Source organism: Oncorhynchus mykiss, chromosome 19 (assembly GCF_057628025.1).
Source record: "Oncorhynchus mykiss isolate SJ-2025 chromosome 19, ASM5762802v1, whole genome shotgun sequence".
Taxonomy (NCBI): Eukaryota; Metazoa; Chordata; class Actinopteri; order Salmoniformes; family Salmonidae; genus Oncorhynchus; species Oncorhynchus mykiss.
Window position 1 is genome coordinate 56825377 of NC_143040.1, and position 26951 is coordinate 56852327.

The window sequence follows — 26951 nt, forward strand, 5'->3', positions numbered from 1 at the left end:
TGGTTTTTACTCTGACATGCACTGTCAACTGTGGGACCTATGGACAGGTGTGTGCCTTTCCAAATCATGTCCAATCAATTGAATTTACCACAGGTGGACTCCAATCAAGTTGTTGAAACATCTCAAGGATGATCAATAGATACAGGATGTACCTGAGCTCCCGAGTGGCGCATCGGTCTAAGGCACTGTTGTCCCTGGTTCGAATCCAGGCTGTATCACATCCGGCTATGATTGGGAGTCCCATAGGGCGGCTCACAAATGGCCCAGCGTCGTCCGGGTTTGGCCAGGGTAGGCCGTCATTGTAAATAAGAATTTGTTCTTAACTGACTTGCCTAGTTACATGTAAAAAGAAATTGGGTCTGAATACTTATGTAAAAAAGGTATTTTTTGTTTTTTTATATACATTTGCAAACATTTCTAAAAATGTGTTTTTTTCCTTTGTCAATAATGACAATAATGTGTAGATTAATGAGGAACAACATTGAGGATCAACAAAATTCAATCAATTTTAGAATAAGACTGTGGTCTTATTGTGGTAAAAGTCAAAGGGTCTGAATACTTTCCGAATGCACTGTATATGTGCCTTTATTCTTTCACACATCATCTGTTGCTTCCCATATGAGCCTTTGTATGCATGTTGCCTTTAACATTTTTGTATTACCTCCAGAACCAATCACATCTTTGGTATTATGAAAGAACTGTAGCTTTCCTATCTGGCAAAAAGTCCCCATTGTTATAATATGGAAAGCATATTATGCCTTCAGAAGGTATTCGTACCCCTTGACTTATTCCACATTTTGTTGTTTTACAGCTTTTCTCACCCGTCTACACACAACACCCCATAATGACAAAGTAAAAATGGGTTTTGAGAAATGTTAACACATTTATTGAAAATGAAATATAGAAATATCTCATTTATATAAGTATTCAGACCCCTGAGTCAATACAAGGTAGAATCGCCTTTGGCATACATTACAGCTGTGAGTCTTTCTTGGTAAGTATCAAAGAGCTTTGCACACCTGGATTGTTCAATGTTTGCACATTATTCTTTAAAAAATTATTCAAGCTCTATCAAGTTGCTTGTTGATCACTGCTAAACAGGCATTTTCAAGTCTTGCCATAGATTTTCAAGCTTATTTAAGACAAAACTGTAACTAGGCCACTGAGGAACATTTAATGTCATCTTGGTAAGCAACTCCAGTGTATATTTGGCCCTGTATTTAAGGTTTTTGTCCTGCTGAAAGGTGCATTTGTCTTCCAGTGTTTGTTGGAATACAGACTGAACAAAGTTTTCCTCTATGATTTTGCCTGTGCTTAGCGCTATTCAATTTTTTTTTATCACAAAAAACTCCCTAGTCCTTGTCGATGATTTGATTTGATGACAAGCATACTCATAACATGATGCAGCCACCACTACGCTTGAAAATATGAAGACTCGTACCAGGTAGTACGAGACACTTTGTATTCAGGACATGGCGTTTCTTAATTATTATTATTATTTTTTGAATTTTTACCCCCTTTTTCTCCCCAATTTCGTGGTATCCAATTGTTGTAGGCGTTTATTTCTTGAGCAGTTTTACTTTAGTGCCTTATTGCAAACAGGATGCATGTTTTTAAATATTTTTATTCTGTACAGGTTTCCTTCTTTTCACTCTGTCAATAGGGTTAGCATTGTGGAGTAACTACAATGTTGTTGATCCATCCTCAGTTTTCTCCTATCACAGCCAATAGGTGCCCTTCTTGCGAGGCATTGGAAAACCACCCTGGTCTTTGTGGTTAAATCTGTGTTTGAAATTCACTGCTTGACTGATGGACCTTACATATAATTGTATGTGTGAGGTACAGAGATGAGGTAGTCATTAAAAAATCATGTTAAACACTATTATTGCAGACAGAGTGAGTCCATGCAACACATCATGTGACTTGTTAAGCACATTTTTACTCCTGAACTTATTAAGGCTTAACATAACAAAGGGGTTGATTACTTATTGACTCAAGACATTTCAGCTTTTCATTTTTTTAAATCAAAAAAAATATATATACAAACATAATTCCACTATGACATGATGGGATATTGTGTGTAGGCCAGTGACACAACATTTAAAATTCTGGATTTAACACAACAAAATGTGGAAAAAGTAAAGGGGTGTGAATACTTTCTGAAGGCACTGTAGTAGTACAATGCAGAAGTGGTTTATAGTTTCCTGCTGAGCAATAGCTAACGTTAGCTCACCAACAGAGCGCAGCCGTGAGCCGCAACCAATGGTAGTGTGGAAGAGGGAAATTTAATTTGTTATTTTATATGGCCTGAAGAAGGAACAGGTTATGCTGTTCCTCTTTCTGTAAAATTGCTCCGTTCGCTGATATGCTCTCAATCGCACTGTTTCAAGTCACCCTTTTCTTTGTCACCAGTCTGTTAAATAACTGTTTCTAAACTGCGCTGTTCTAACGTTCTGTGAAACAATGCCTGATAAGAATGACTCTGATCGAAGTGTAGGCTGCGAAAAGTTATGTGATATGATGAAACATGGTCTATAATATTTATGATATATTTAAAAAAGGCTAAATTACCCATAACAAATGCTATATGAAGCTGCAGAGACAGAAACACACAGTAAAGAAAAAAACGAACTATGCACTTCAAGAATGTACTTTTTTCCCCTCAACTTTTGAATGCAATAATGTATTATTATAGTATAGTGATTATCGGCCATAGGGCTACATTTATTATCGGTGGTCAATGTAGTAAGATATATACATATTTGTGGTGCAATGTTGTTGATTGCTCCGCCCTGTTCAGTAGTTTCAGCTGAGCGAAACTATGCAACTTGATCCCAAGCCCAGTGACGAGCTATGGGGGTTTTCACTCCTGCCTCCAACCATGTGTGATGTGATTGAGTTCCCAATCGCTGAGTGCACTGAGAATACGAGCTAGAGTGAAGAGAATCACATAGAGAAAGACAGCTGCTATACAGAGAAGCAATGGTAGTTTTATAATACATTGACAATCGTAGACAACCGAAAGCAGTGTTTTATAGTATCGATTTCTAATTGTTGTTTTAGATAGCTTCCTGGGAATGCAAGCAATGGATCCAATAACGAAGTGGACACCAACGCAAGTTGTCGACTGGATGAAAGGTACATTTGGATCACTTTCACACACCGCCCAATTCACAATAATTGTCCATGTTAACCGCTATCTGAAACTTGAAACAACTCAATCCGCCTCATTCGCGGACCCCTGCAATGCATGCGCTTTTTGTTAAAGCTCATGTTTCGTAGAAACTGCCTCTATGTGCTGCCGCCAACTATCGTCGTCAACTTGTTGCACAGGGAACAAAGGGAAATAATATATTTCTAATGTTTGAGAGTTTAATTTAAAAAGTTAACACGTAACAGCTGTGTGATCTTTGACAAACACTCAGAATTATTATGACACAGGTGGACCAACGTTTCCAGACAAATTGCCTCTGGCTGTGCCTCTTGCACTGTTCTTTGAGGAGACAACTTTTGCAATAACAGTATTAACCAAAAACAGTGCAGTTATTTTTATATCTCTATTTGGCAAGCACAATGTGTTACAACAGTTTGTTTTACTGGAGGCACAATGGAGCTGAAGATTATAAACGGAATTAATTGAATCATAATTGTCTTAATTTTGTCTGATGGCTGATACAATAATCTCTAACACTGGAAACCACAAACTATTTTCCTGTAATATTTGGTTAAACACACAGCACAACTCGCGCAATGCTGTATTGGTACACCCAGCATATTCTTAATGTGAGAATCAAACCTGGAATGCCGGTTATGGAAATGTATGACATCACCTAAGGACTATTTTCTTTTAACGACCTGAACCTTGTCACAGCATTGGCATGCAAAGTGACTCTGCTACTACTGGCATGAGAAGTATCGGCAGTCACAGATACGCAGCAACACTCCCCTATATGAAACATCATAGGAGGATAGAAGTGCCTCTTGTGAATAATCTTTATGTCAAAAGAAACAGCATCTGAAATGTTGTTTGATATATCCTAGGGCCTTCATTTTCCAGAGTAAAGTTATTTGATAGTTCCTACATATTTCATTGCCCTAGACTGAACACCCACATCCGTCTACTCTTCAGTAGTTGCTGAATGATGCAAACCTGGTGTGTAGGCCTTCTAGTGTTTCTGTTCAGTGCCTGTGTGTAGATAATGTGCTAAAGGGATTGTGGGGGGTTACCCTGTGTGCCCAGTGGATGGAGGGACAATTTGTTCAGTAGACAGGCCCTACTCGTCAGTCTTCACTCTGGCTATCTGACTCGGCAGTTCTCTATTGGAGGGTCTTACCACTGGCTCTGTTCACTGGACTGCCATAAGACAGCCTCTGTGCCTAAAATGACAACATGCCATTGGTGCTTCACATGCAGTATAAACTCAGCAAACACCAATGCTGCTTGTGCTAATCGCCCTACGGTTGTTTTCTTCGGAGGGATCATGGTTACGTTTGTGTGTGTTGGGTCAAAAGTTGTTGGTTGTCTTCATTTTATGAAGCTGATTAGTAGTGGTCCATTAATCTACACTGAACAACACTATAAACACAACATGTAAAGTGTTGGTCCCATGTTTCATGAGCTGAAATAAAAGATCCCACCAGAAATGTTACATACGCACAAAACTTATTTCGCTCCAATTTTGTGCACACATTTGTTTGCATCCCTGTTAGTGAGCATTTCTCCTTTGCCAAGATAATCCATCCACCTGACAGGTGTGGCATATCAAGAAGCTGATTAAACAGCATGATCATTATTCAGGTTCACCTAGTTCTGGGGATAATTTGCAGTTATAACATAACACTATGCCACAGATGTCTCAAGTTTTGAGGGTGTGTGCAATTGGCATGCTGACTCAGGAATGTCCACCAGAGCTGTTGTCAGATCATTTATTTTCTCTACCATAAGCCGCCTCCATCCTTTCAGAGAATTTGTCAGTATGTCCAACTGGCCTCACAACCACAGAAAACATGCATGGCATAGTGTGGGTGAGCGGTTTGCTGATGTCAAAGTTGTGAACAGAGTACCCCATGTTGGTGGAGTTATGGTATGGGCAGGCATAAGCTATGGACAATGAACACAATTGTATTTTATCAATGGCAATTTGAATGCACAGAGATACTGTGACGAGACCCTGAGGCCCATTGTTGTGCCATTCATCCACCGCCATCACTTCATTTTTCAGCATGATAATGCACAGCTCCATGTCGCAAGGATCTGTACACAATTCCTGGAAGCTGAAAATGTCCCAGCCTGCATACTCACCAGACATGTCAACCATTGAGCATGTTTGGGATATTCTAGATTGACGTGTACGACAGCTTGAACCAGTTCCTGCTAATATCCAGCAACTTAACACAGCCATTGAAGAGGAGTGGGACAACATTCCGCAGTACACAATCAACAACCTGACCAACTCTCTGCGACGGAGATGCATGAGGCAAACAGTTTTCTGATCCACGCCTCTACCTTTTTAAGGTATCTGTGATACATAGATCTGTGATATACAGATGCATATCTGTATTCCCAGTCATATTAAAGCCATAGATTAGGGCCTAATGAATGTATTTAAATTGACTGATTTCCTTATATGAACTGTAACACAGTAAAATATTTGAAATTGTTGCATTAATATTCTTAAATATATATATATATATATACAGTGCCTTGCGAAAGTATTCGGCCCCCTTGAACTTTGCGACCTTTTGCCACATTTCAGGCTTCAAACAAAGATATAAAACTGTATTTTTTTGTGAAGAATCAACAACAAGTGGGACACAATCATGAAGTGGAATGAAATTTATTGGATATTTCAAACTTTTTTAACAAATCAAAAACTGAAAAATTGGGCGTGCAAAATTATTCAGCCCCTTTACTTTCAGTGCAGCAAACTCTCTCCAGAAGTTCAGTGAGGATCTCTGAATGATCCAATGTTGACCTAAATGACTAATGATTATAAATACAATCCACCTGTGTGTAATCAAGTCTCCGTATAAATGCACCTGCACTGTGATAGTCTCAGAGGTCCGTTAAAAGCGCAGAGAGCATCATGAAGAACAAGGAACACACCAGGCAGGTCCGAGATACTGTTGTGAAGAAGTTTAAAGCCGGATTTGGATACAAAAAGATTTCCCAAGCTTTAAACATCCCAAGGAGCACTGTGCAAGCGATAATATTGAAATGGAAGGAGTATCAGACCACTGCAAATCTACCAAGACCTGGCCGTCCCTCTAAACTTTCAGCTCATACAAGGAGAAGACTAATCAGAGATGCAGCCAAGAGGCCCATGATCACTCTGGATGAACTGCAGAGATCTACAGCTGAGGTGGGAGACTCTGTCCATAGGACAACAATCAGTCGTATATTGCACAAATCTGGCCTTTATGGAAGAGTGGCAAGAAAGCCATTTCTTAAAGCTATCCATAAAAAGTGTTGTTTAAAGTTTGCCACAAGCCACCTGGGAGACACACCAAACATGTGGAAGAAGGTGCTCTGGTCAGATGAAACCAAAATTGAACTTTTTGGCAACAATGCAAAACGTTATGTTTGGCGTAAAAGCAACACAGCTCATCACCCTGAACACACCATCCCCACTGTCAAACATGGTGGTGGCAGCATCATGGTTTGGGCCTGCTTTTCTTCAGCAGGGACAGGGAAGATGGTTAAAATTGATGGGAAGATGGATGGAGCCAAATACAGGACCATTCTGGAAGGAAACCTGATGGAGTCTGCAAAAGACCTGAGACTGGGACAGAGATTTGTCTTCCAACAGCACAATGATCCAAAACATAAAGCAAAATCTACAATGGAATGGTTCAAAAAGAAACATATCCAGGTGTTAGAATGGCCAAGTCAAAATCCAGACCTGAATCCAATCGAGAATCTGTGGAAAGAACTGAAAACTGCTGTTCACAAATGCTCTCCATCCAACCTCACTGAGCTCGAGCTGTTTTGCAAGGAGGAATGGCAAAACATTTCAGTCTCTCGATGTGCAAAACTGATAGAGACATACCCCAAGCGACTTACAGTTGTAATCGCAGCAAAAGGTGGCGCTACAAAGTATTAACTTAAGGGGGCTGAATAATTTTGCACGCCCAATTTTTCAGTTTTTGATTTGTTAAAAAAGTTTGAAATATCCAATAAATTTCGTTCCACTTCATGATTGTGTCCCACTTGTTGTTGATTCTTCACAAAAAAATACAGTTTTATATCTTTGTTTGAAGCCTGAAATGTGGCAAAAGGTCGCAAAGTTCAAGGGGGCCGAATACTTTCGCAAGGCACTGTATATACATATATATATATATACTGCTCAAAAAAATAAAGGGAACACTTAAACAACACAATATAACTCCAAGTCAATCACTTCTGTGAAATCAAACTGTCCACTTAGGAAGCAACACTGATTGACAATACATTTCACATGCTGTTGTGCAAATGGAATAGACAACAGGTGGAAATTATAGGCAATTAGCAAGACACCCCCCAATAAAGGAGGGGTTCTGCAGTTGGTGACCACAGACCACTTCTCAGTTCCTATGCTTCCTGGCTGATGTTTTGGTCACTTTTGAATGCTGGCGGTGCTTTCACTCTAGTGGTAGCATGAGACGGAGTCTACAACCCACACAAGTGGCTAAGGTAGTGCAGCTCATCCAGGATGGCACATCAATGCGAGCTGTGGCAAGAAGGTTTGCTGTGTCTGTCAGCGTAGTGTCCAGAGCATGGAGGCGCTACCAGGAGACAGGCCAGTACATCAGGAGACGTGGAGGAGGGCAACAACCCAGCAGCAGGACCGCTACCTCTGCCTTTGTGCAAGGAGGAGCAGAAGGAGCACTGCCAGAGCCCTGCAAAATGACCTCCAGCAGGCCACAAATGTGCATGTGCCTGCTCAAACGGTCAGAAACAGACTCCATGAGGGTGGTAATGAGGGCCCGACGTCCACAGGTGGGGGTTGTGCTTGTACAACCCAACACCGTGCAGGACGTTTGGCATTTGCCAGAGAACACCAAGATTGGCAAATTCAACACTAGCGCCCTGTGCTCTTCGGTTCACACGGTTCACACGGTTCACACTGAGCACGTGTGACAGTCTGGAGACGCCGTGGAGAATGTTCTGCTGCCTGCAACATCCTCCAGCACGACCGGTTTGGCGGTGGGTCAGTCATGGTGTGGGGGGGGGGGGGCCGCACAGCCTCCATGTGCTCGCCAGAGGTAGCCTGACTGCCATTAGGTACCGAGATGAGATCCTCAGACCCCTTGTGAGACCATATGCTGGTGCGGTTGGCCCTGGGTTCCTCCTAATGCAAGACAATGCTAGACCTCATGTGGCTGGAGTGTGTCAGCAGTTCCTGCAAGAGGAAGGCATTGATGCTATGGACTGGCCCGCCCGTTCCCCAGACCTGAATCCAATTGAGCACATCTGGGACATCATGTCTCGCTCCATCGACCAACAGACTGTCCAGGAGTTGGCGGAAGCTTTCGTCCAGGTATGGGAGGAGATCCCTCAGGAGACCATCCGCCACCTCATCAGGAGCATGCCCAGGCGTTGTAGGGAGGTCATACAGGCACGTGGAGGCCACACACACTACTGAGCCTCATTTTGACTTGTTTTAAGGACATTACATCAAAGTTGGATCAGCCTGTAGTGTGGTTTTCCACTTTAGTTTTGAGTGTGACTCCAAATCCAGACCTCCATGGGTTGATAAATTAGATTTCCATTGATCATTTTTGTGTGATTTTGTTGTCAGCACATTCAACTATGTGAAGATAATTATTTAATAAGAATATTTCATTCAGATCTAGGATGTGTTATTTATTTTTTTTGAGCAGTGTATATTGAGTGAAAGGTCAGTTAAATCTCTCAATTTAACATTGTTTTTGACTTGATGTCCTGCAGCATCTTTCTCGCCAGGTCTTCAAGCAGACTATCCTACTATGCACTAATATTGCGAAATTCACTTTAATACATTTTTAATCTATTTTTATGTTTTCTTTAGCAATTGTACCCAATAACACTAGCAGGACCACACTGGGTGTTGAAGTTGATGGCAGACTAGTCATTTCCCAAATATAATCTTGAATCCATTCACATTACATTTAAGAAATTTAGCAGAAACTCTTATCCAAAGGGACTTACAGGAGCGGTTAAGTGCCTTGCTCAAGGGCACATCGACAGATTTTTCACCTAGTCTGCTCGGGGATTCTAACCAGCGACATTTGGGTTACTAGCCCAATGCTCTTAACCACTAGTCTACCTGCTGCTCCTAATGCCCAGACTGAGGAGAGTTAGTGCTGTTCAGAGAATGTTTAGTCCAAATCTCAGCTGAGTAGTTTCACACTTACAAACTCACTTTATTATCCTCCTACTCACAGCAGAGTCTACCAGGTTTGCTCAGGCATTCCAAATATGCAATCACAACTACTGTTCAAGTTGGTGAGTAAGAAGCGGCGTTCATAGTAATGTGAGTTTTACTGACTTTAGTTTAAGAAAGACATCAGCAGTATAGTGTTACAGTATGTCTGACGTTTTCAGTGTTTGACAATAGAATACTCCAATCAAAGACTCTTGCAAGCAGACTGTTGTAATTTGGTGTGAGAAATGTAGCGACAGGTTTGTTCTTAAGCAATGGACCACGATTAGAGAGCAGATGATCTAGTGGCCTACATCTGTCCCAATGTGGTCACAGGATGGAAGTGTCAAAAATCAGGACTGTACCAGCCAGAGGAGGAGGGTGTCATTTTTTTAGAATAGCACTGACATGCCAAATTGGTGTTGTGTGTGTACTTTAGTGTGAAGTGCCCATTGCCCAGTGGCTTTGCCTCTGGAGGATGTCTGAGGCCTTATCTTGTGAGGTGATAGTGAGGTGTTGGCATTGATCTTCATGATCCTTATCAGGCAATTACAGGGTGGCGGTGTGAACAGACTCAGAACAGAGAGCTTATTGAGGCATGTGCCTCTCTACTACACATGATAATGCCTCTACCACACATGATAATGCCTCTACCACACATGATAATGCCTCTACCACACATGATAATGCCTCTACCACACACGATAATGCCCCTCTCTACCACACACGATAACGCCCCTCTCTACCACACACGATAACGCCCCTCTCTACCACACACGATAACGCCCCTCTCTACCACACACGATAACGCCCCTCTCTACCACACACGATAACGCCCCTCTCTACCACACACGATAACGCCCCTCTCTACCACACACGATAACGCCCCTCTCGACCACACACGATAACGCCCCTCTCTACCACACACGATAACGCCTCTCTCTACCACACACGATAACGCCTCTCTCTACCACACACGATAATGCCTCTCTCTCGCTCTTCTGTACCAGCATGGCTGCATTAAAAAAAAGTCCTCACAATGACCTAGGCTTTATTAATCCCCTGTAATAACCTGCAGCGACTATGTATACAGCCAGTAGAGAAGCATGTGTTCATTTTAACTAAACTGGGCTAAGTACCACAGGACTGCCCCCCCTCCACACACCAGGGTCCATGTTCAAAGAAGGAAGTAAAGAAAGAGGCAGGTTATTCCATGGAAATCGTTAAGATAACTGTAATTTTGGCAGAAACGAATGTCCAGTAATCCTCTCATTCTCCTTTTTAGGGTGGACCTATTGTAATCTGTTGATCTAGAGATATGTGTAACTTCCCTTTTTTAAAAGGCTTTAGACTTCAGGGAAGCTGTGTAAGAGGATTCTCCCTAAGGGACAGGAACCTGAATGTGATCGCAGTGGTTTCGCCCTGCCTGTCCTGTTTCTGACAAGCCCATGTGTTAACCTGATGTGGAAGAGCTTGCAATATGGGGACTTCTCAATCAGTCACCAATAGATTATATTTCTCCATTGTCAAGTTTGTTGTGTGCAACAGTATTGGGTTGGTGGTTAGGCCAAAGATTTTAATTAGAACGTACACAATGAAGACTATATTGTCTGAGAGGCTCATAAAAGGTTCCAAACTGTAAACCAGAATTGGTTGACGCTCATTTTATAATGCTTTGGAAGGTTAGAGGGGGTCACCTTCCTTGTGCCTCTGTCAAACTGGGCAGGGCAGTTAGCTTTTCATTCAAATCCCAATGTGAATTGCAAATCTCCCAGATCATCTGAGCTTAGTGGTGCTTCTAGAGGTTTGGCCTCAGTCTGCCCTAAGAGCATTGGCCTCTGAAACACAGAGCTTAACATTGTGGGAATAATCTCAACCTTAGGTGGCACTGCTCTGGGCATAGATGGGTCACTGCAGCCATAGTGGCTAACTGCCCATGCAGAGAGCTGTGAGAGATGGTGTACCTCAACTTCCTGGACTGTTGTAATCGGAATGGTTGGTATTTATTTTGACCTCAACGTAGAAAGTCTATGTTAACGACATGTTTTGTATAGGCATGATTTTGCAGCGGCAGACAATTTCCACGTCGTGGGCGAACTCTTAAGTTGCAAACAATTGTCGTGGTCTTTGCTCGTTCCTCGTGACTAGGTCTGCCGATTTTGAAGTACCACGACGTACTGTCGTAGGCTCCGACAAAGTTCCGTCAGACATTTTGAGCCTTTATGGTGTAGCTGGTGTTAGGAATCCGACGTACAGTGCGGGCAGGCCTGTAAGGCCTCAATGCTCACTACCGTGGTGGTGTTGGTACTATTAAAGCACTATGGAGTGAACTATGCTCTAACAGCCACTGGATATGACAGGAATGTGTTCTGCTACTGGACCAAACTACTGCCTCTGTGAATCAGCAGTGAAAACAAGCACTGTCCTTTAATGCTCTTATACCACCAGTTTCATTTTTTAAAAGGATTTAAATGCCTGAGTTAGAATGACTGTTCAGCCTCTCTCGGTTAAGAACACACTTCCTATACACATGCTAGTCTTCTCATTCTGCCGTAACCTGTTGGTGTTAGCTCATTTATCTTAGGTGCTCTCATGCTAAAACAAAATGAACACGTTGTATAATTGAGAAGTATTTTGTAGTTCTGAAATAGGCGTAAACAGTCATTCTTTCACCACGGTTGTATGTAATGTTAAAGGGGTTGTCTGCGGTCTGCGTTTGCTTCATCCATTGAAGTCAAACTGTCACTCCAATGTTTGTAAACACAGGAAATGTAAATAAACACTAAAGCCTCAACATGGTTAACTGTCATTTTGATATCATGGATGGTCAGTCAATGCATCCATAGGGGCGGCAGGGTACCCTAGTGGCATTGGACTAGTAACCGGAAGTTTGCATGTTCAAATCCCCGAGCTGACAAGGTACAAATCTGTCGTTCTGCCCCTGAACAGGCAGTTAACCCACTGTTCCTAGGCCGTCATTGAAAATAAGAATTTGTTCATAACGGACTTGCCTAGTTAAATAAAGGTAAATAAAAAAATTGCTCTGTCTATGAATTTGAAAGTGATTTACATTTCTCCAGACCCATCTCTCTGCTTTTTACCGAAACAGGGATGGGGCATTGTTATTTTTTAAATTGCTGATTACTGCTTTAAGGCCATATAGGCACATCTACATTCTACCAAACACCGGCAGTAACCTAGAGATTGCATTCCTCAGGTTGGTTGACATTAACCCATGTAGTATTGTAGTATTGCATATAATATATTACTGCTCAAACTACTGGTATCTCCCATCTCAAGGAAAATAGTGCCATTTTCAGTGGTCCAACACAATCCTATAGTTAGGACTCTTTTCACCTCTGTTTGTAATTTTAGAACAATTTCCAGTCAACAGTACATTTTATGTTGACAGAATTTCTGTGGGTTAAAATGACAGTAACTTGGTCAGTCACTCTTATTCACGACAGTATTGGGTGACGCGGAACAGGAAATGAACAGGGTGTGTTTTGTGGTGAAAAAGGATTGCTGTGTGTCTGTCCTGCCTTCACAAGGAACTACTCAATCATTCATGATTTGTGAGAGTATATTTCTTTGTGTCACTAACATATCATAAGAGATCCAGAAACACATTATTTTGTGTGTGTGTCAAAGAGGGAGAGAGAGACAGGTAGGTCATTAACATGGCAGAGTAGGAGTCTGGTGCGTCACTGCCTTGCAGTGGGATAGCTGTCTGCGTCGTGCCCTGTGGGTGTCACACTGGCTGGTCACGCTGTCGCTCACAGATGACATCCCACTGAAGATGACTCACCTTCACTCTCTCCCACATGGAGAACAGGATCGACTCATCTCAACGCCCCGCTCTCTTTTCAACTCGTTCTCTCTGTTCCACAGGATCTGAGTGCTAGCTGCGGGGGATTCCTATTGCGTAGTTGTTTCTATTCAGCTGTAATGTACAGCATGTAATCTGAGGAAGAGAACATTTGGGTGGCTGTGAAATCTCAATGAAAGCAGTACAACCATTGTGGTGTGTTGGTTCTCAGCTTATTGCTTGTTGTGTGTGTATGTATGTCCTGTGTGTGCTGACGACTTAATAGTCTTCAGTGGGAGGGACGACAGAGTAAAGTTACTCAATCTCTTTGACCCTTGTCTCCTTCCCTGATCTGGATGCGTGTAGGCTGTAAATCTTTCTAAACGGAATGTCCGTTCTCTTTCCCCTCCATCTCAAGTCTCCAACTCCCCACCAAACCCGTTATCATGGCTACGCTCCCGTTGTTTGTTTACCGGGCCCAGCCGTGGTTGAGGGCTGCGCTGGCAGTCATTGTGAGTGTTTGGGACCGGCACAAAAGGCAGGGTTACTGCTAAAGCCTGGTTTAGCTGAGAGAATGCACATCGTGGGTAAAAACAAATAGTGTGTGTGCCTGGGCCAAGCAGGAGGCAGGCCTGCCCGATTATGGGGAGGTCAGAAATGGGATGCCAGGTTCATTTTTAGATTTGGATGAGGAAATACTCTCCTCTTTGCTTGGCAGTTAATGGCAGATATTTTTTCTGGTCCTTTCTGACTGTTTTAACAGCCTGTTAGAACTGAACTAAAAGCCAGATTTGGAGCTTTGGAAAGTTGTGTACTCCCTTTGTTCCCCTTCAGAGATAATCTTAAAGGTAGTCCTATGACATCCCTGTTAAACTGGCCAGGCCACCATGATCATACACCTGACATGAGGAGAGAAGATCACTCACTCACTACACAGCCAGTCTATGTCTGTCTATAAATAAAGGTCACTCACTACACTGTACAGGCAGTCTGTCTATTGTCTATAAATAAAGGTCACTCACTGTACAGGCAGTCTGTCTATAAATAAGGGGCAGGAGTGTTTCCTGGTCAGGTCCCTTTTTACATGGCTGGGCATGATAGGTTTCCTCTGCCTCAGATGACTTTGGCAAGCTCTGGGAGGTGTGTTACAATTGCACAAAGACTTTGTTAAAAAACAATCGTCCCAGGACAAACAAACAAACAAACAACATTATAAGCATGGAGAAAGCTGGGGCGTGGTGGAGTGACAGGGAATTTCTGCCATTTTTTTTTTTGGCCCGTTGTTACTCTCTTTAGTGGTTGTTTACGTGCGAGGTAATGAGCAGCGTGGCTAGCTGGCTGGCTGCAGTGCAGTGTTTAGTAGGCGGGAGAGGTAGTTCTAGAACCACAGCATTACACACAGCTCCTGCTCCAGTCTGAGACCCAGACCTCACTGAATAAGAATTGCCATAGAAGTCATTCTGCGCATTGACGTGTATGACCTCTGATTGTTGTACACAAGCTTATGCAGGGGCAGCCTCTCTGAGCTGTGAGAAAGGACTTCATTGGATCTCCATTACAGGAAGAAACTCAGCAACCCATAACTGGTCTTTCCGTTTATGTCCTGTTGAAACGTGGATGTGACTGACGTGTTCGGTGCTTGGGAACTCAGCCAGGAGTGACTGTCAGAGTTTATGAGCCTGTGGTACTTTCTGTTGTTCATTCCCCTTGGTGTAGTTCTCTATCGTTCCATCTTTGGCACATGCCTGCAGGTCAGCAAGTATATCCACAGGTCAAAACTCCCCTTCCTTTTCCATCACAGCCCTAGAATCCAACCTCCTTGACCTCTGTCAGTGTCTCGCCACCTTATCTGCTGAGTGAGGTATCCCCAGTGTGACTGGAGCCTGCATGGGGAGTAGGGCCAGGATGAGGTTGTGTTTATCTTACCACACGACATGAGTGTGATCTCTGCGCCGTCATCGTCCATCTCCCCTCGACAGACGGGGCTTTTTTTTTGTCACTCTCAAGACATTAATCATGTTGGAGAACCAGGTTAAAAGTGTAATCTTTGTTCAAGATAAGCCCTGCAAGGCAAAAATACACTTTGTTAAACTTAGGACCGTACACAAATAGCCTACAGAAACACACCAATGGATTAACTGATGAGGGCACACATTTGCTCCTGGTGATGGTATCTTCTAAGCTTACAGACAGTAAACAGGATGGGCCATGATGTGAAATTGTACTCTTGGATAAAGTCCTCCCCAAAAATGTTCTTTATAGCCCAGGGGGCATACCTTATAGATAGATACTCAATGTGCACAGTTGGTTAGATGCTCAGTGAGAATGGTACTGTTGCACAACTGTCCCTTTCACACTAGCTACTGTCTTGTGTATGGGCTTTGTTTTGCTCATGTGAAGTAAAGTCCTGCATCAGAGGAAGGCTTAGCACTTTTCTTTGAGGTTCTTTTTAAATTACAACCCAGGCTGCCCAGAGCCATTGTGCTGGAATGTTGGAATTCCCACAATGACACGCCTCCTGAGAACAATGGCTATTCCTCTGATTCCCCACAGGTTTGCCGGGCTAAATAAAATGGGGAGAGTTACAGTGGCACTGCTATTGTACGCCCAGCAGCTTTCCCGCTGTCCAGCCCAGGCAGAGTAGGACCAGGGAGGAGACAACAAGGGGACAGGTGGCCAGAGTCCCCCTGGAAAACAGTGAGGAGAGGAGGGAAGGCTTTTTCTGTGGGAGGTGAAAGACTGTTCTCTCTCATGTAATCAAACCCCTGAGAACCCAAGCTAAGCCTGCCAGAGTATCACCGGGCTTGGTGGCGGATGTGAGCCTGACGTTGGGAGGGGCGAGAGGAGGAGGGCTATGTGCATGCAAGTGGACGTGCACCAGTGTGTTTATATACTGTTGTAAGGAACAGATGTGCATGTCATCCTAAATCTGCAGCACATAATCAATTATGTAGGATTTACCGGTGTTTTGATCAAGGTCTGCTTCAGATAAGAAAAAGACGCAGTGTTCTCTTGTAATAGCACCCACTATCTAAGGCATTTGGATTTCATTGTAAAGTAAATAACCTTACACATGGTATCTGCTTCCAAAAATGTTGCAGTAGTATACTAGCGAGTCTACATGCTGTGGGGCTCTGTGTAGCCTTTTTCTTCTATACTTGTTAGCATTTCCAGTGTCTGACTCGCCTGATTATTCTTTGATTCTCCATGGACTGTCATGTTCTGGCTTCTGAAAGGAAACCTGCTGTTTTTAGTGCTTCAGTAAGGATGTGAACCAGGAATGTTAGGATTATCACACTAGCCAGGCTGTTGGCTGCCAAAATGACAGTGTTTACATGGCCAAAAACTTGTGCTTAGAGCCTTAAAGGGATACTTTGAGATTTTGTCATTGAGGCCCTTTTATCTACTTCCCCAGAGTCAGATGAACTTGTGGAAACCAAGTGTATGTCTTTGTGTCCAGTATAAAGGACGTTTTAGAGGTAGTTTGAGTGAATGCTAACTAATGTTACCCGTAGACTACCAGCCATTGCGCTAATGCTAGTTAGCAACTTCCTTCAAAATGCACGCAGAGACATAAAAATGTCCACAAGTTCATTTAATCGCCAAAATCTCTTAAGTATCCCTTTAAGAATGCCTTATATTTACGTTTTAGTCATTTAGCAGCTCTTATCCAAAGCAACTTACAGTAGTGATTGTATACAATTTCGTACTGGTCCCCCCCCCCCATGCTCTACCAACTGAGCCACACAGGACTTTCAGTGGAATCCAGATCCGTTTCTAAAGTCCAAACTGAGCCTCAGCCTCTCGGCTTTTTCCCAGCTGTCCAGAATCATGCCTGTCTGTGTCAACTCCTGTCACTTCTGGACTGAAGCTGTTTTGTTGATAACCTGTTGTACATAGTTCCAGGTCCAAATGACTGGATGTAGTGGGTGACAGCAGGACCTGCACAGTAACAGCAGGTGCCCGTCCATCCGGCCCCCTGCTCCAGAGTGGGTGGGGTAATGATAGACTGTGGGCATCAGGTCTAGCTTTGTTACTCATCCCCCATATTGTGAAAATAGATCACTCAGTCTAATTGCTTTGAAACGGAACTTCCTCCTATTATGTTACATTGAAAACACACTTGGCTTTAACCATATGTTTGGCCTCTCATGTAATGAGTCAATTGGATTGTTGGCACTAATACATACACACTGATGTTCAAATTAGGAGAAACCTGGGTTAGTGAGACAGAATTAGTCAGTTTATGCATGTTGCTTCTCACTTCATCTCAGCTTTTGCATTTAAGTGTGTGTTAAGTGTTGATTTCAGGAAGGCAGTAAAACATTTCTAAAGCATTTGAGCCTGGTTACCCCTTTGAAGAGCTTTCACATACTCTGAAAAGACACCCCCACTCATCTCCTTCGTCATTTCACAATGTGACACCCAACCGCCCTCACTTGTTTTTATGTCCTAAATGGAAATTGATAGTTGTGTGTGTGTGTGTGGAAAAAGGGCATATTTTCTTCTGGTTGTGGCAAGGGTACAGGCCAGAGAACATGGGAAAGGGTGATACCCTAGTCAGTTGTACAACTGAATGCCTTTAACTGAAATGTGTTTTCCGCATTTTAACCCAACTCCTTTGAATCAGAGAGGTGCGGTTGGCTGCCTTAATAAACATCCACGTCTTCGGTGCCTGTGGAACAGTGGGTTAACTGCCTTGCTCAGGGGCAGAAAACAGATTTTCAGTACCTGAAGCCTCTGGGAACAAATGCTGTGACTCCTATGGGATAAATCCACTATGACTTATATGACTATAGGGATAGTGCTGTGTGTGGTTCCAATGGGAATAATGGAATCTGACTGGGGGAACCCATGTTCCCACCAGGGTTTCCAGTAGGAAAATTTGGCACTGGACAATGTGACTGACAATTTTCTTATGTAAGGCTTGTTCATTGAGAGAGCTTATTTTACAATGATCCCGTGAAATGAGGCCTGCGCAATGCATTTATGAAAGCACTTTTTTCCAAAGTTCAAATTTATATCGCACTTAAAAAAGAAGAACGTTTTTACTGTTCTGAATGATGATAAATGTTCTGTTTATTGTCATTGAACTATCGTGGGGTTGTGACTCATGTTGTGTAATTGTCTTATTGATAACTGGTTCCCACTATAGGCAGTTGGCTGCCTAGTGATTGCGACGTAACTATCCGATGTGAATAGTTGGCAACGCATTTTGTTTCCAAGTGCTACTGAATAAGCTTAACTGAAATGCACTAATTGTGCATGATGCACATCATTACTCTACTCTAGTCTATCGATCCATTCCAAATCTTTAGAGGGGATGCCCCCCCCACACACACACAGGCTGTTTGAAGTGCCAGACTAGTTCACACTGTCCATGACATGATCCAGGATTCCAAATTCAAGGCTGTGCTCTTAGAGGGATTTTGGAGGCATTTGAAAAATTAGGGAACAACACAAACAAATCAACCAATTTCTATATTGGTGTAACAAAAGTTCTCCTTTGGGAAGTTTTTTTTTTTGTCTACCCAAAGCTTTGTAATCGGCTCTTACATGGGCTGTTCGGGAGAGGTTAATCTGTTTAAATCTAGAATCCTTAGTTGCTACATACATTTTTGTACTTATGAATCAATTATATACCCATTTATTTTTGAAGAATATAACTTATAAATTCCTCATGAGCTTAGTTCAACTGTCATACCCCATCAGAACCCCAAATATATATGCTTGTTTTACGCCAATGTTTGTCAACAATGTAATGTAAACAAACAGCCTTTGATCATGGTTAAAGCTATCCTTTTGATATCATGGATATTCAGACCAACAGATGAAAGGATTATATATGAATTTGAGTTATCATTTTCTCAGGCCCATCCCTCAGCTTTTTACCAAAACAGAGGCTAGGCGGCCGCTTTGTTATTGATTCAACTATGGATTCTAGCTTTAAGGATGGGAAGGAAAACGGGCACTGTCTGAGCCAGAGCAGGCCTGGTAACCAGAGCAGGCCTGGTAACCTAAACCTCAAGCTTCCCCTCTTCCCTTCTTTACTCATCCGTGGAGATATTCCGCAGAAGGATGGAATCATTCCGCAGAAGGATGGAATCATTCCACAGGAAATGCCTTTTAACACGGCGAGGGTAATGCAGGAAGGAGAGACCTTAGCCCATGGTTTCCATCCTTTTTGTTTCTCTTTAATCCCGTTACCAGCGGCTGGCCCAGTCAGAGGCATAGTCTGTGTTTGTGTTGGGCTGGGTTCAGTCCGCCCGCCAACACGGCAGCACAGCGCTCGCTGGGACCCACTCATACTCTCCTCCACTGGGTCTATGAAGTGAGTTCCCTCTGTGCTGCCTGAACCTGGTTAATCTAAGGGGTTAAGCCAGAACTGTCAAGTCTGCCCTGGGAATTCTCAACATAGGAATGGGAAAGATGTTTAGACAGTAAATGTACTTGACTGGTTGTGTTATACTTGAGCAGTTTGATAGATTCATTTGCAGAAGCCTTGCAGACTTTCCCTAAACATGTTTGTGTTTTATATGTTGTTAAAAATGCAATAAAGCACAGCTAATGGTATATTAAAGAGATTCTTCTGCACATTTGTAGTATTTCGTTTTTTTGTGCAAGACTTGACTGTTCCGAGTTGTTGGGTTTGAATGTAGGTCTAATGTCAATGTAATTGTTTCTATGAATGTACAGAATGTGTGTGTGGTTGCGATGTGGACAGTCCATCACAGCAGCATGCACACACTACACTTGCTGCAATCCAGTAGATGTGATTGGCACAGCAGCCTCTGTGGTCAGTCTTGAGAGCCTGTGTCTGTCTCTCTGCTCTGCAGGCCAGACAGATTAATAGTCTGCTCTGGTATCTGTAACCGGATCTCCTGCAGCACTGAACCATTCAATACACACACACACACACACACACACACACACACACACTTTGCCTTAGCAACAGCACTCCACACACATATTGATTGTCACACAGGCATAAATATGAGGTGCCATTCATAAAGATGGCCTCTGACCACAGAACGCACCCTGTCTGCACACACACATGCTCTACATACACTATATGTAGTATATTCCTATACGGAGTGTGGTTATTATGGCTGCAGTTTAGACTGGAAAGAATGCTAGAATCCAAAGTGCTCTGTGTTTGTGTGTGTGTGTGTGTTGTGCAGCTGACAGGCCATTCAGGGGACCAGGGCTCAGGGCCTTAGCTCTGCAGCTGCCCCTCTCTGTGCCCTCTTTGATAAGCAAGATGGTGTTTCCTCCCTTCCTCTCTGGCCCATGCCTCCTCTACCACACACAGGCCTGTTCTTCACTCTGTTGTCACAACACTGCTTACCGGCCCAAATGAGAGGGGTTTGTGATTGTTGCAGTCAGGTTTTATTTAGAACAAGAAGCATTTTTGTTTGGCTCTAAGGGAGACTTTTTTTATTTGCTGGAGCTGTTTTGTCCTTTCCCCCCAAAAATAATTTTAATTACACGTCACATGTTTTATTATCTAAAGCACTCCACATTACCCACACAGACTTCTGCGAAGAGTGCTTGTGACGATTATCATAATGTCATGCGTCACTTAATCTAAATGCATGTCTATATGAAGAACCAGACATTGATTATGGAACAGTTTATGAGCAGCACATTTAGTTATTATTTATAATGTGGGTTAGCACAGTTGTGCTTGGTTTCTGATCTGAACATGGGTGTATTGTAATGTTTTGGCTTTTGATGTTAATTGGTCAGAGGCATGAGGGATTAGTGGTTAGAGCGTTGGACTAGTAACCGAAAGGTTGCAAGATCGAATCTGCGAGCTGACAAGGTAAAAATCAGTCGTTCTGCCTCTGACCAAGGCAGTTAACCCACCGTTCGTTCCTAGGCCGTCATTGATCTTAACTGACATGCCTAGTTAAATAAAGATTATGAAAAAATAAATAAAAGGTAGCCCTATTTTTAAATCCTGTAATTTCATGGTTAGAGCCGAGGACAGGGTAAGGTCAGCATGCTGCCGAGTTAACCCAGGCCTCAGCAATGCCTGATTTCTTTTAAATGCTCTTTGATTCAGTTCAGGTTTGATCTATTGTTCTATGTCCAGTTTGTTTTCTTGTTTAAATATTATAAGTTTCGCTGGCATTATTCCACACTTTCAAATAAAAAGCCTCACTGGGCAAGAAAAGTCTATTGCCGCCTCACAACCGCTGGGTCAATCTCACAGGCCTGTAAAATATGAACCACGTTTTGTTGGTCCAATTGATCCAGCTGAGACCTTACTAAGTGTCACTAATGTAGTATGGATTTCTTATCCTTTAGTGGGCAGAATGGCTGGTATTGTGATCGTTACAACTCATCCAACAGTGTAGGGATTTGAATAGCAGATGAGACATTCTCCAACTGTAATCAGACCCGAGAGCCATATATTGTTTAACTGGCCAAACAGACTTCAGTCAGGTTTAACCTCTTCTGTTTATGGTGTGTTTATCTTGAGGATAGATCTGGTGCACCTGTTTTTCTCTCTGCTGTTGGTTTGTGTGTTGGCCGGTGTCAAGTCCGCAATTAGAACTGGGCTTGTCAATACAAGGCTGTTGCGTCTTTACAGGGATTAATGAGGAATCGGTACTGAATGCTATAGGGAGCCAGGAGGCCTGCATCAAAGCAGGATTAATGAGGAATCGGTACTGAATGCTATAGGGAGCCAGGAGGCCTGCATCAAAGCAGGATTAATGAGGAATCGGTACTGAATGCTATAGTGAGCCAGGAGGCCTGCATCAAAGCATGATTAATGAGGAATCGGTACTGAATGCTATAGGGAGCCAGGAGGCCTGCATCAAAGCAGGATTAATGAGGAATCGGTACTGAATGCTATAGGGAGCCAGGAGGCCTGCATCAAAGCAGGATTAATGAGGAATCGGTACTGAATGCTATAGTGAGCCAGGAGGCCTGCATCAAAGCAGGATTAATGAGGAATCGGTACTGAATGCTATAGGGAGCCAGGAGGCCTGCATCAAAGCATGATTAATGAGGAATCGGTACTGAATGCTATAGTGAGCCAGGAGGCCTGCATCAAAGCAGGATTAATGAGGAATCGGTACTGAATGCTATAGTGAGCCAGGAGGCCTGCATCAAAGCAGGATTAATGAGGAATCGGTACTGAATGCTATAGTGAGCCAGGAGGCCTGCATCAAAGCAGGATTAATGAGGAATCGGTACTGAATGCTATAGTGAGCCAGGAGGCCTGCATCAAAGCATGATTAATGAGGAATCAGTACTGAATGCTATAGTGAGCCAGGAGGCCTGCATCAAAGCAGGATTAATGAGGAATCGGTACTGAATACTATAGGGAGCCAGGAGGCCTGCATCAAAGCAGGATTAATGAGGAATCGGTACTGAATGCTATAGTGAGCCAGGAGGCCTGCATCAAAGCAGGATTAATTGCTTTACTATTTTCTCATATGTTATCTTTTGAGTCTTTCCACACGAAGGTCTTCCTTATAGGCAACGTTCCCTCATCATCAAATTTCAGTTTTGCCCAGCGCAAACTTGAACGTTGTGAAAATTCTGTGCAACTTTTGTTGCGTTTACTGTGAACATTGAGGCTGTACCCACTTTGTTACAGTTTTAGCACTGGTCAAGTGGTCATTTGATCATAATGTAGGCCTACCAGAGTGGCCTACCATAAAAAACAATGGCGAAGATAGTTCAAACATTTTAACATGGAAGTAGCTGTTCTATCATTCAGCCTACAGTAGCAGCCAGTGTGTGTTGTTCATTGTAGACCTACATTCCATTTAAACTTTTGAAGCAAATGAACTGGTTTATCCACTTGTCCCTAAGACAAGGTGACTGGAAATGGTTGTTTGACGCAAGAAACCACTCTACAAAATATGCATGATTTATTTCCATACCAATATTGGAGAATCAGGCAAATTATGCTACCCTCTGCCCATTGGCTACTTAGCTTATTCAACCCTGTCTCAAAATACAACATTACAAATGACGCAAAGCTCTTTACCTGACTCTTTTCAAAGATGTCTAGAAATGCACACATTTTGTGCTCTTGTAGGAAGCAATCACTCCCCTATTGCTGACTACAAATGATCGATCTCCGCTAATAAGTCCCTAAATAGCAAATTATATGAACACGTACAAATGTGCACACGTTGCTCCATGTAGCTCTCGCTATGATCTCAAAACAAGCGCATCGACTCATAACCGCTCATGCTGTAAAAACAGTCCAGTTCAAAGTGAAAGGCACAGATCCATATGTGGCAATGGTCTATTTGCATATAGGCCTATATGGCTCAGATTGGTTATGGCGTACCTGTCTGTGTAGAGGTTGGGTCTGTCAATACAATAGAATCCTACTCCGGTGCGTTCTGCCTAGAACAGAATTTCTTGCTTAGTTCGTTTTGTTTCAGTATGTTGCATGGAAAATAACTAATTGTGTTGAATCGATCACAATTCCCACAGTAAAATAAACTTTGATAGTGTTCATGAACGGGGAAAACTCTATAAAGTGAACTTCACTTAAATCTCTTGCTTCTGTGCACGTGCTGTTTAGAGGGATTATTGCTGTAGGTGATCTTTATCTAATCAATGGATTCTCCCCCCCCCAGGGCTGGATGACAGCCTGCAGCAGTATGTAGCTAACTTTGAGCAGGAGAAAATCAGTGGGGAGCAGCTGCTGAAGATCTCCCATCAGGACCTGGAGGAGCTGGGTGTGGCCCGCATTGGACACCAGGAGCTGGTGCTGGAGGCTGTCGACCTGCTCTGTGCTCTGGTATGGGCTGCTCACACCACATCTTACTCTCTCTGCCCCCCACCCCCCCCCCCCACCGGCATGTCAATAGGTTGTTTCTAGTTTAAGATAAAAACAGATGGTGGGACCATGAACTTGCTGGTTGTTTAGTGAGTCTCATGGAGCTTAGGTCATCAGCCCTGCTGCCACCCTGCTCTCGCAGTGCTAGCGTGTGTTTGAAATATGCCCAGAATATAGTTGGCAGCCAACAGATCCAGTGTTGCAGAACCTCTCATTTCCCACAGAGCTCAATGGGATGTGGAACACTGCTCCAGGATATTAGTAGGAAACGCTATCAGTTTCACTCCAGAGATGGAGTCAAATCAGGCTGTATGGGTCCCAGGTCTGGTGTGGTGGTTGAATGTGAGCTGATGATTAGTAGTGCATTTACATTTTAGCAGACGCTCTTGTCCAGAGAGACTTAAAATTAATAAACATTCCCACAGATAGGGAGGCAGGACATGAAGTGGCGAAATGGGTTAGTGTGCTTGCTTTCGGTCTCTCAGTTTCTCTCCCTCTCTTTTTCTCTTACACACACACACACACACACACACACACACACACACACACACACACACATACAGAGAGAAATGTCAGGTCAGCTGTACATTCCCAGTGCACTCCTGGCCTCTTGTCTCTTACCCCAGTGGCTCATGGGAATGTAGTTACAGCCTACTAGCTGGGCTGGGATCTGACTGGGAGATGGGCCGTCCATCAGAAGAGCTGCCAGGTGAAGAGTTATGGTCAACACTGTTGTATTAAAGCTCCTAGAGAGGAGAGGGAGAGACCAAAAGACTGGGATAGAGCCTCTCTTAAAACACAACCTGGTTCTGTTTCAGTCTGATCTTTTCAAACAGATGGGATTGATTTGGGTTTTTATCGCTTCCTGTGTCATATAAACCCAGATTGCAGTCTTGAGTTTTTATCAGTGTCAGCGTTCTTTTGTCAAATCCTTATGCTCCTTTTAAATTAGCTCACATTAATGATTTGTCCTCTATCAAGTTCCTAAAAAGAGCATATCCATTTAGATTTTATCCTCACTGATCTTATTTATTCTATAAAGAAGGAAGTTCAGTAGACCAACAGGTTACTGTGCCCAAACCGATCTAATTTAGCAGGCACTGGCCCACCATCTAAATGCCTGAGGGGCCTAGTGTGGTTTAGAAAGGTCTTGTGGGAGTGTGTGCTGGTCTGTGGTTAGACACCAGTCGTGTTCGTGCCCTTTAACATCTGATCCTGGTTAGTTTGCTCCTAATGTTTAAGTTTGAGATTCAAATGAGGAGATTAACCTCAGCATGGTAGCTGCCAGTCAGTGTCCTGAGCCCCATGTCTGTGTCCAGCTGTGAGATCCTTATCCTGGGATGGACCTCTGAAGTCTGGGGTTCATTGATTCATCATCTCCAAGGGAAGTATTGTTGGATAATGTCTGAGCATCCCTTTCTGGAGAGGAGACGGTGATGGCAGCTTGAATAGATAAGACCCTGGGCGGTAACGTTTCTGTGGTTATTGGGAATGGATGGACACGTGGAAACGCTTATTACAGGGGTGAGAGGGTATGTCTAATGGTTTGATTAATCTATGTGTCCTACCTTATTTACCATACCGTACATCCTGCATCCCTTCCTCTGCTCAGGGTAATTGGGCCCAGATTTCTGCTCATCCCCATGCAATTTACTGAAGCCTCAGTTTTCTCTTGATGGGCTTCATATATTTAACCTGTGCTCCCTTGTTTCTCCAGTGTGTGTTTGTTAGCTTTAATATGTCTTCCCCCAATGCAGGGCCTCTGTTATTTCTCAAAATAAATTGAAAGTCTGTTGGGAGAGGATAGTTATGTTATGGACGACCGAGAGGATGTTTAGTCAGACTTGGTTTGGAATGCCTGGAACTGCCCTCACACCTGTGATTGAACCCTGGGTAAACGTGATGATCTGCTGTGGCTCTCCTTATTAATAGGGATATGCATTTTTTTCCAGATATCTGGATAGTCGAAATGCTTTTACAATAACTCCATTCATATTAAACAGCCAACATTTTGGTTGATCATTGTAGCCTACTCCTCATTTAACCTCTAGCGTCGAGCAATCCCGTATCCGGGAGCGTAATCATAGCCTCAAGCTCATTACCATAACGCAACGTTTCCTATTCATGAAAATCGCAAATGAAATGAAATGAAATAAATATATTCAAACACAAGTTTAGCCTTTTGTTAACAACACTGTCATCTCAGATTTTCAAAATATGCTTTTCAACCAAAGCTACACAAGCATTTGTGTAAGAGTATTGATAGCCTAGCATAGCATAAAACCTAGCATTCAGCAGGCAACATTTTCACAAAAACAAGAAAAGCATTCAAATTAAATAATTTACCTTTGAAGAACTTCGGATGATTTCAATGACGAGACTCTTAGTTAGATAGCAAATGTTCATTTTTTCCAAAAATATTATTTGTGTAGACAAAATAGCTCCGTTTTGTTCATCACGTTTGGCTAAGAAAAAGACCGGAAAATGCAGTCACAACGCCAAACTTTTTTCCAAATTAGCTCCATAATATCGACAAACATGGCAAAAGTTGTTTAGAATCAATCCTCAAGGTGTTTTTCACATATCTATTCGATAATCTATCAGTGGTGGCAGTTGGCTTCTCATCAGAAGCAAACGGAAAAATACTGCAGCTGGAGAATACGCAATAATTGCGACGGAGGACACCAAGCGACCACCTGGTAGATGTAGTCTCTTATGGTCAATCTTCCAATGATATGCCTACAAATACGTCACAATGCTGCAGACACCTTGGGGAAAACGTAAGCTGACTCCTAGCTCCTTCACAGCCATATAAGGAGTCATTGCCATGAGGCGGTTTCAAAAAATGCGGCACTTCCTGATTGGATTTTTATCTGTTTTTTTTCTGTAACATCAGTTCTGTGGCACTCACAGACAATGTCTTTGCAGTTTTGGAAACGTC

The 26951-nt window shown here is 42.9% G+C and overlaps 1 protein-coding gene across 2 annotated transcripts in view; it reads left to right on the forward strand.

Moving 5' to 3' along the window:
• The first annotated feature begins 2883 nt into the window (after positions 1-2883).
• The window catches only part of LOC110498042 (connector enhancer of kinase suppressor of ras 3), a 77877-nt gene continuing 53809 nt past the window's right edge, over positions 2884-26951 (forward strand). The window contains exons 1-3 of one of the 2 annotated variants that reach the window (XM_036954967.2): positions 2884-2985; positions 3064-3138; positions 23808-23971. In XM_036954967.2, the coding sequence (XP_036810862.1) occupies positions 3078-3138; positions 23808-23971 (225 nt within the window). In that variant the 5' untranslated portion in view covers positions 2884-2985; positions 3064-3077. Of the gene's footprint in view, positions 3139-23807; positions 23972-26951 lie in introns of both variants that reach the window. The other variant, XM_090211427.1, reaches the window with a different exon arrangement.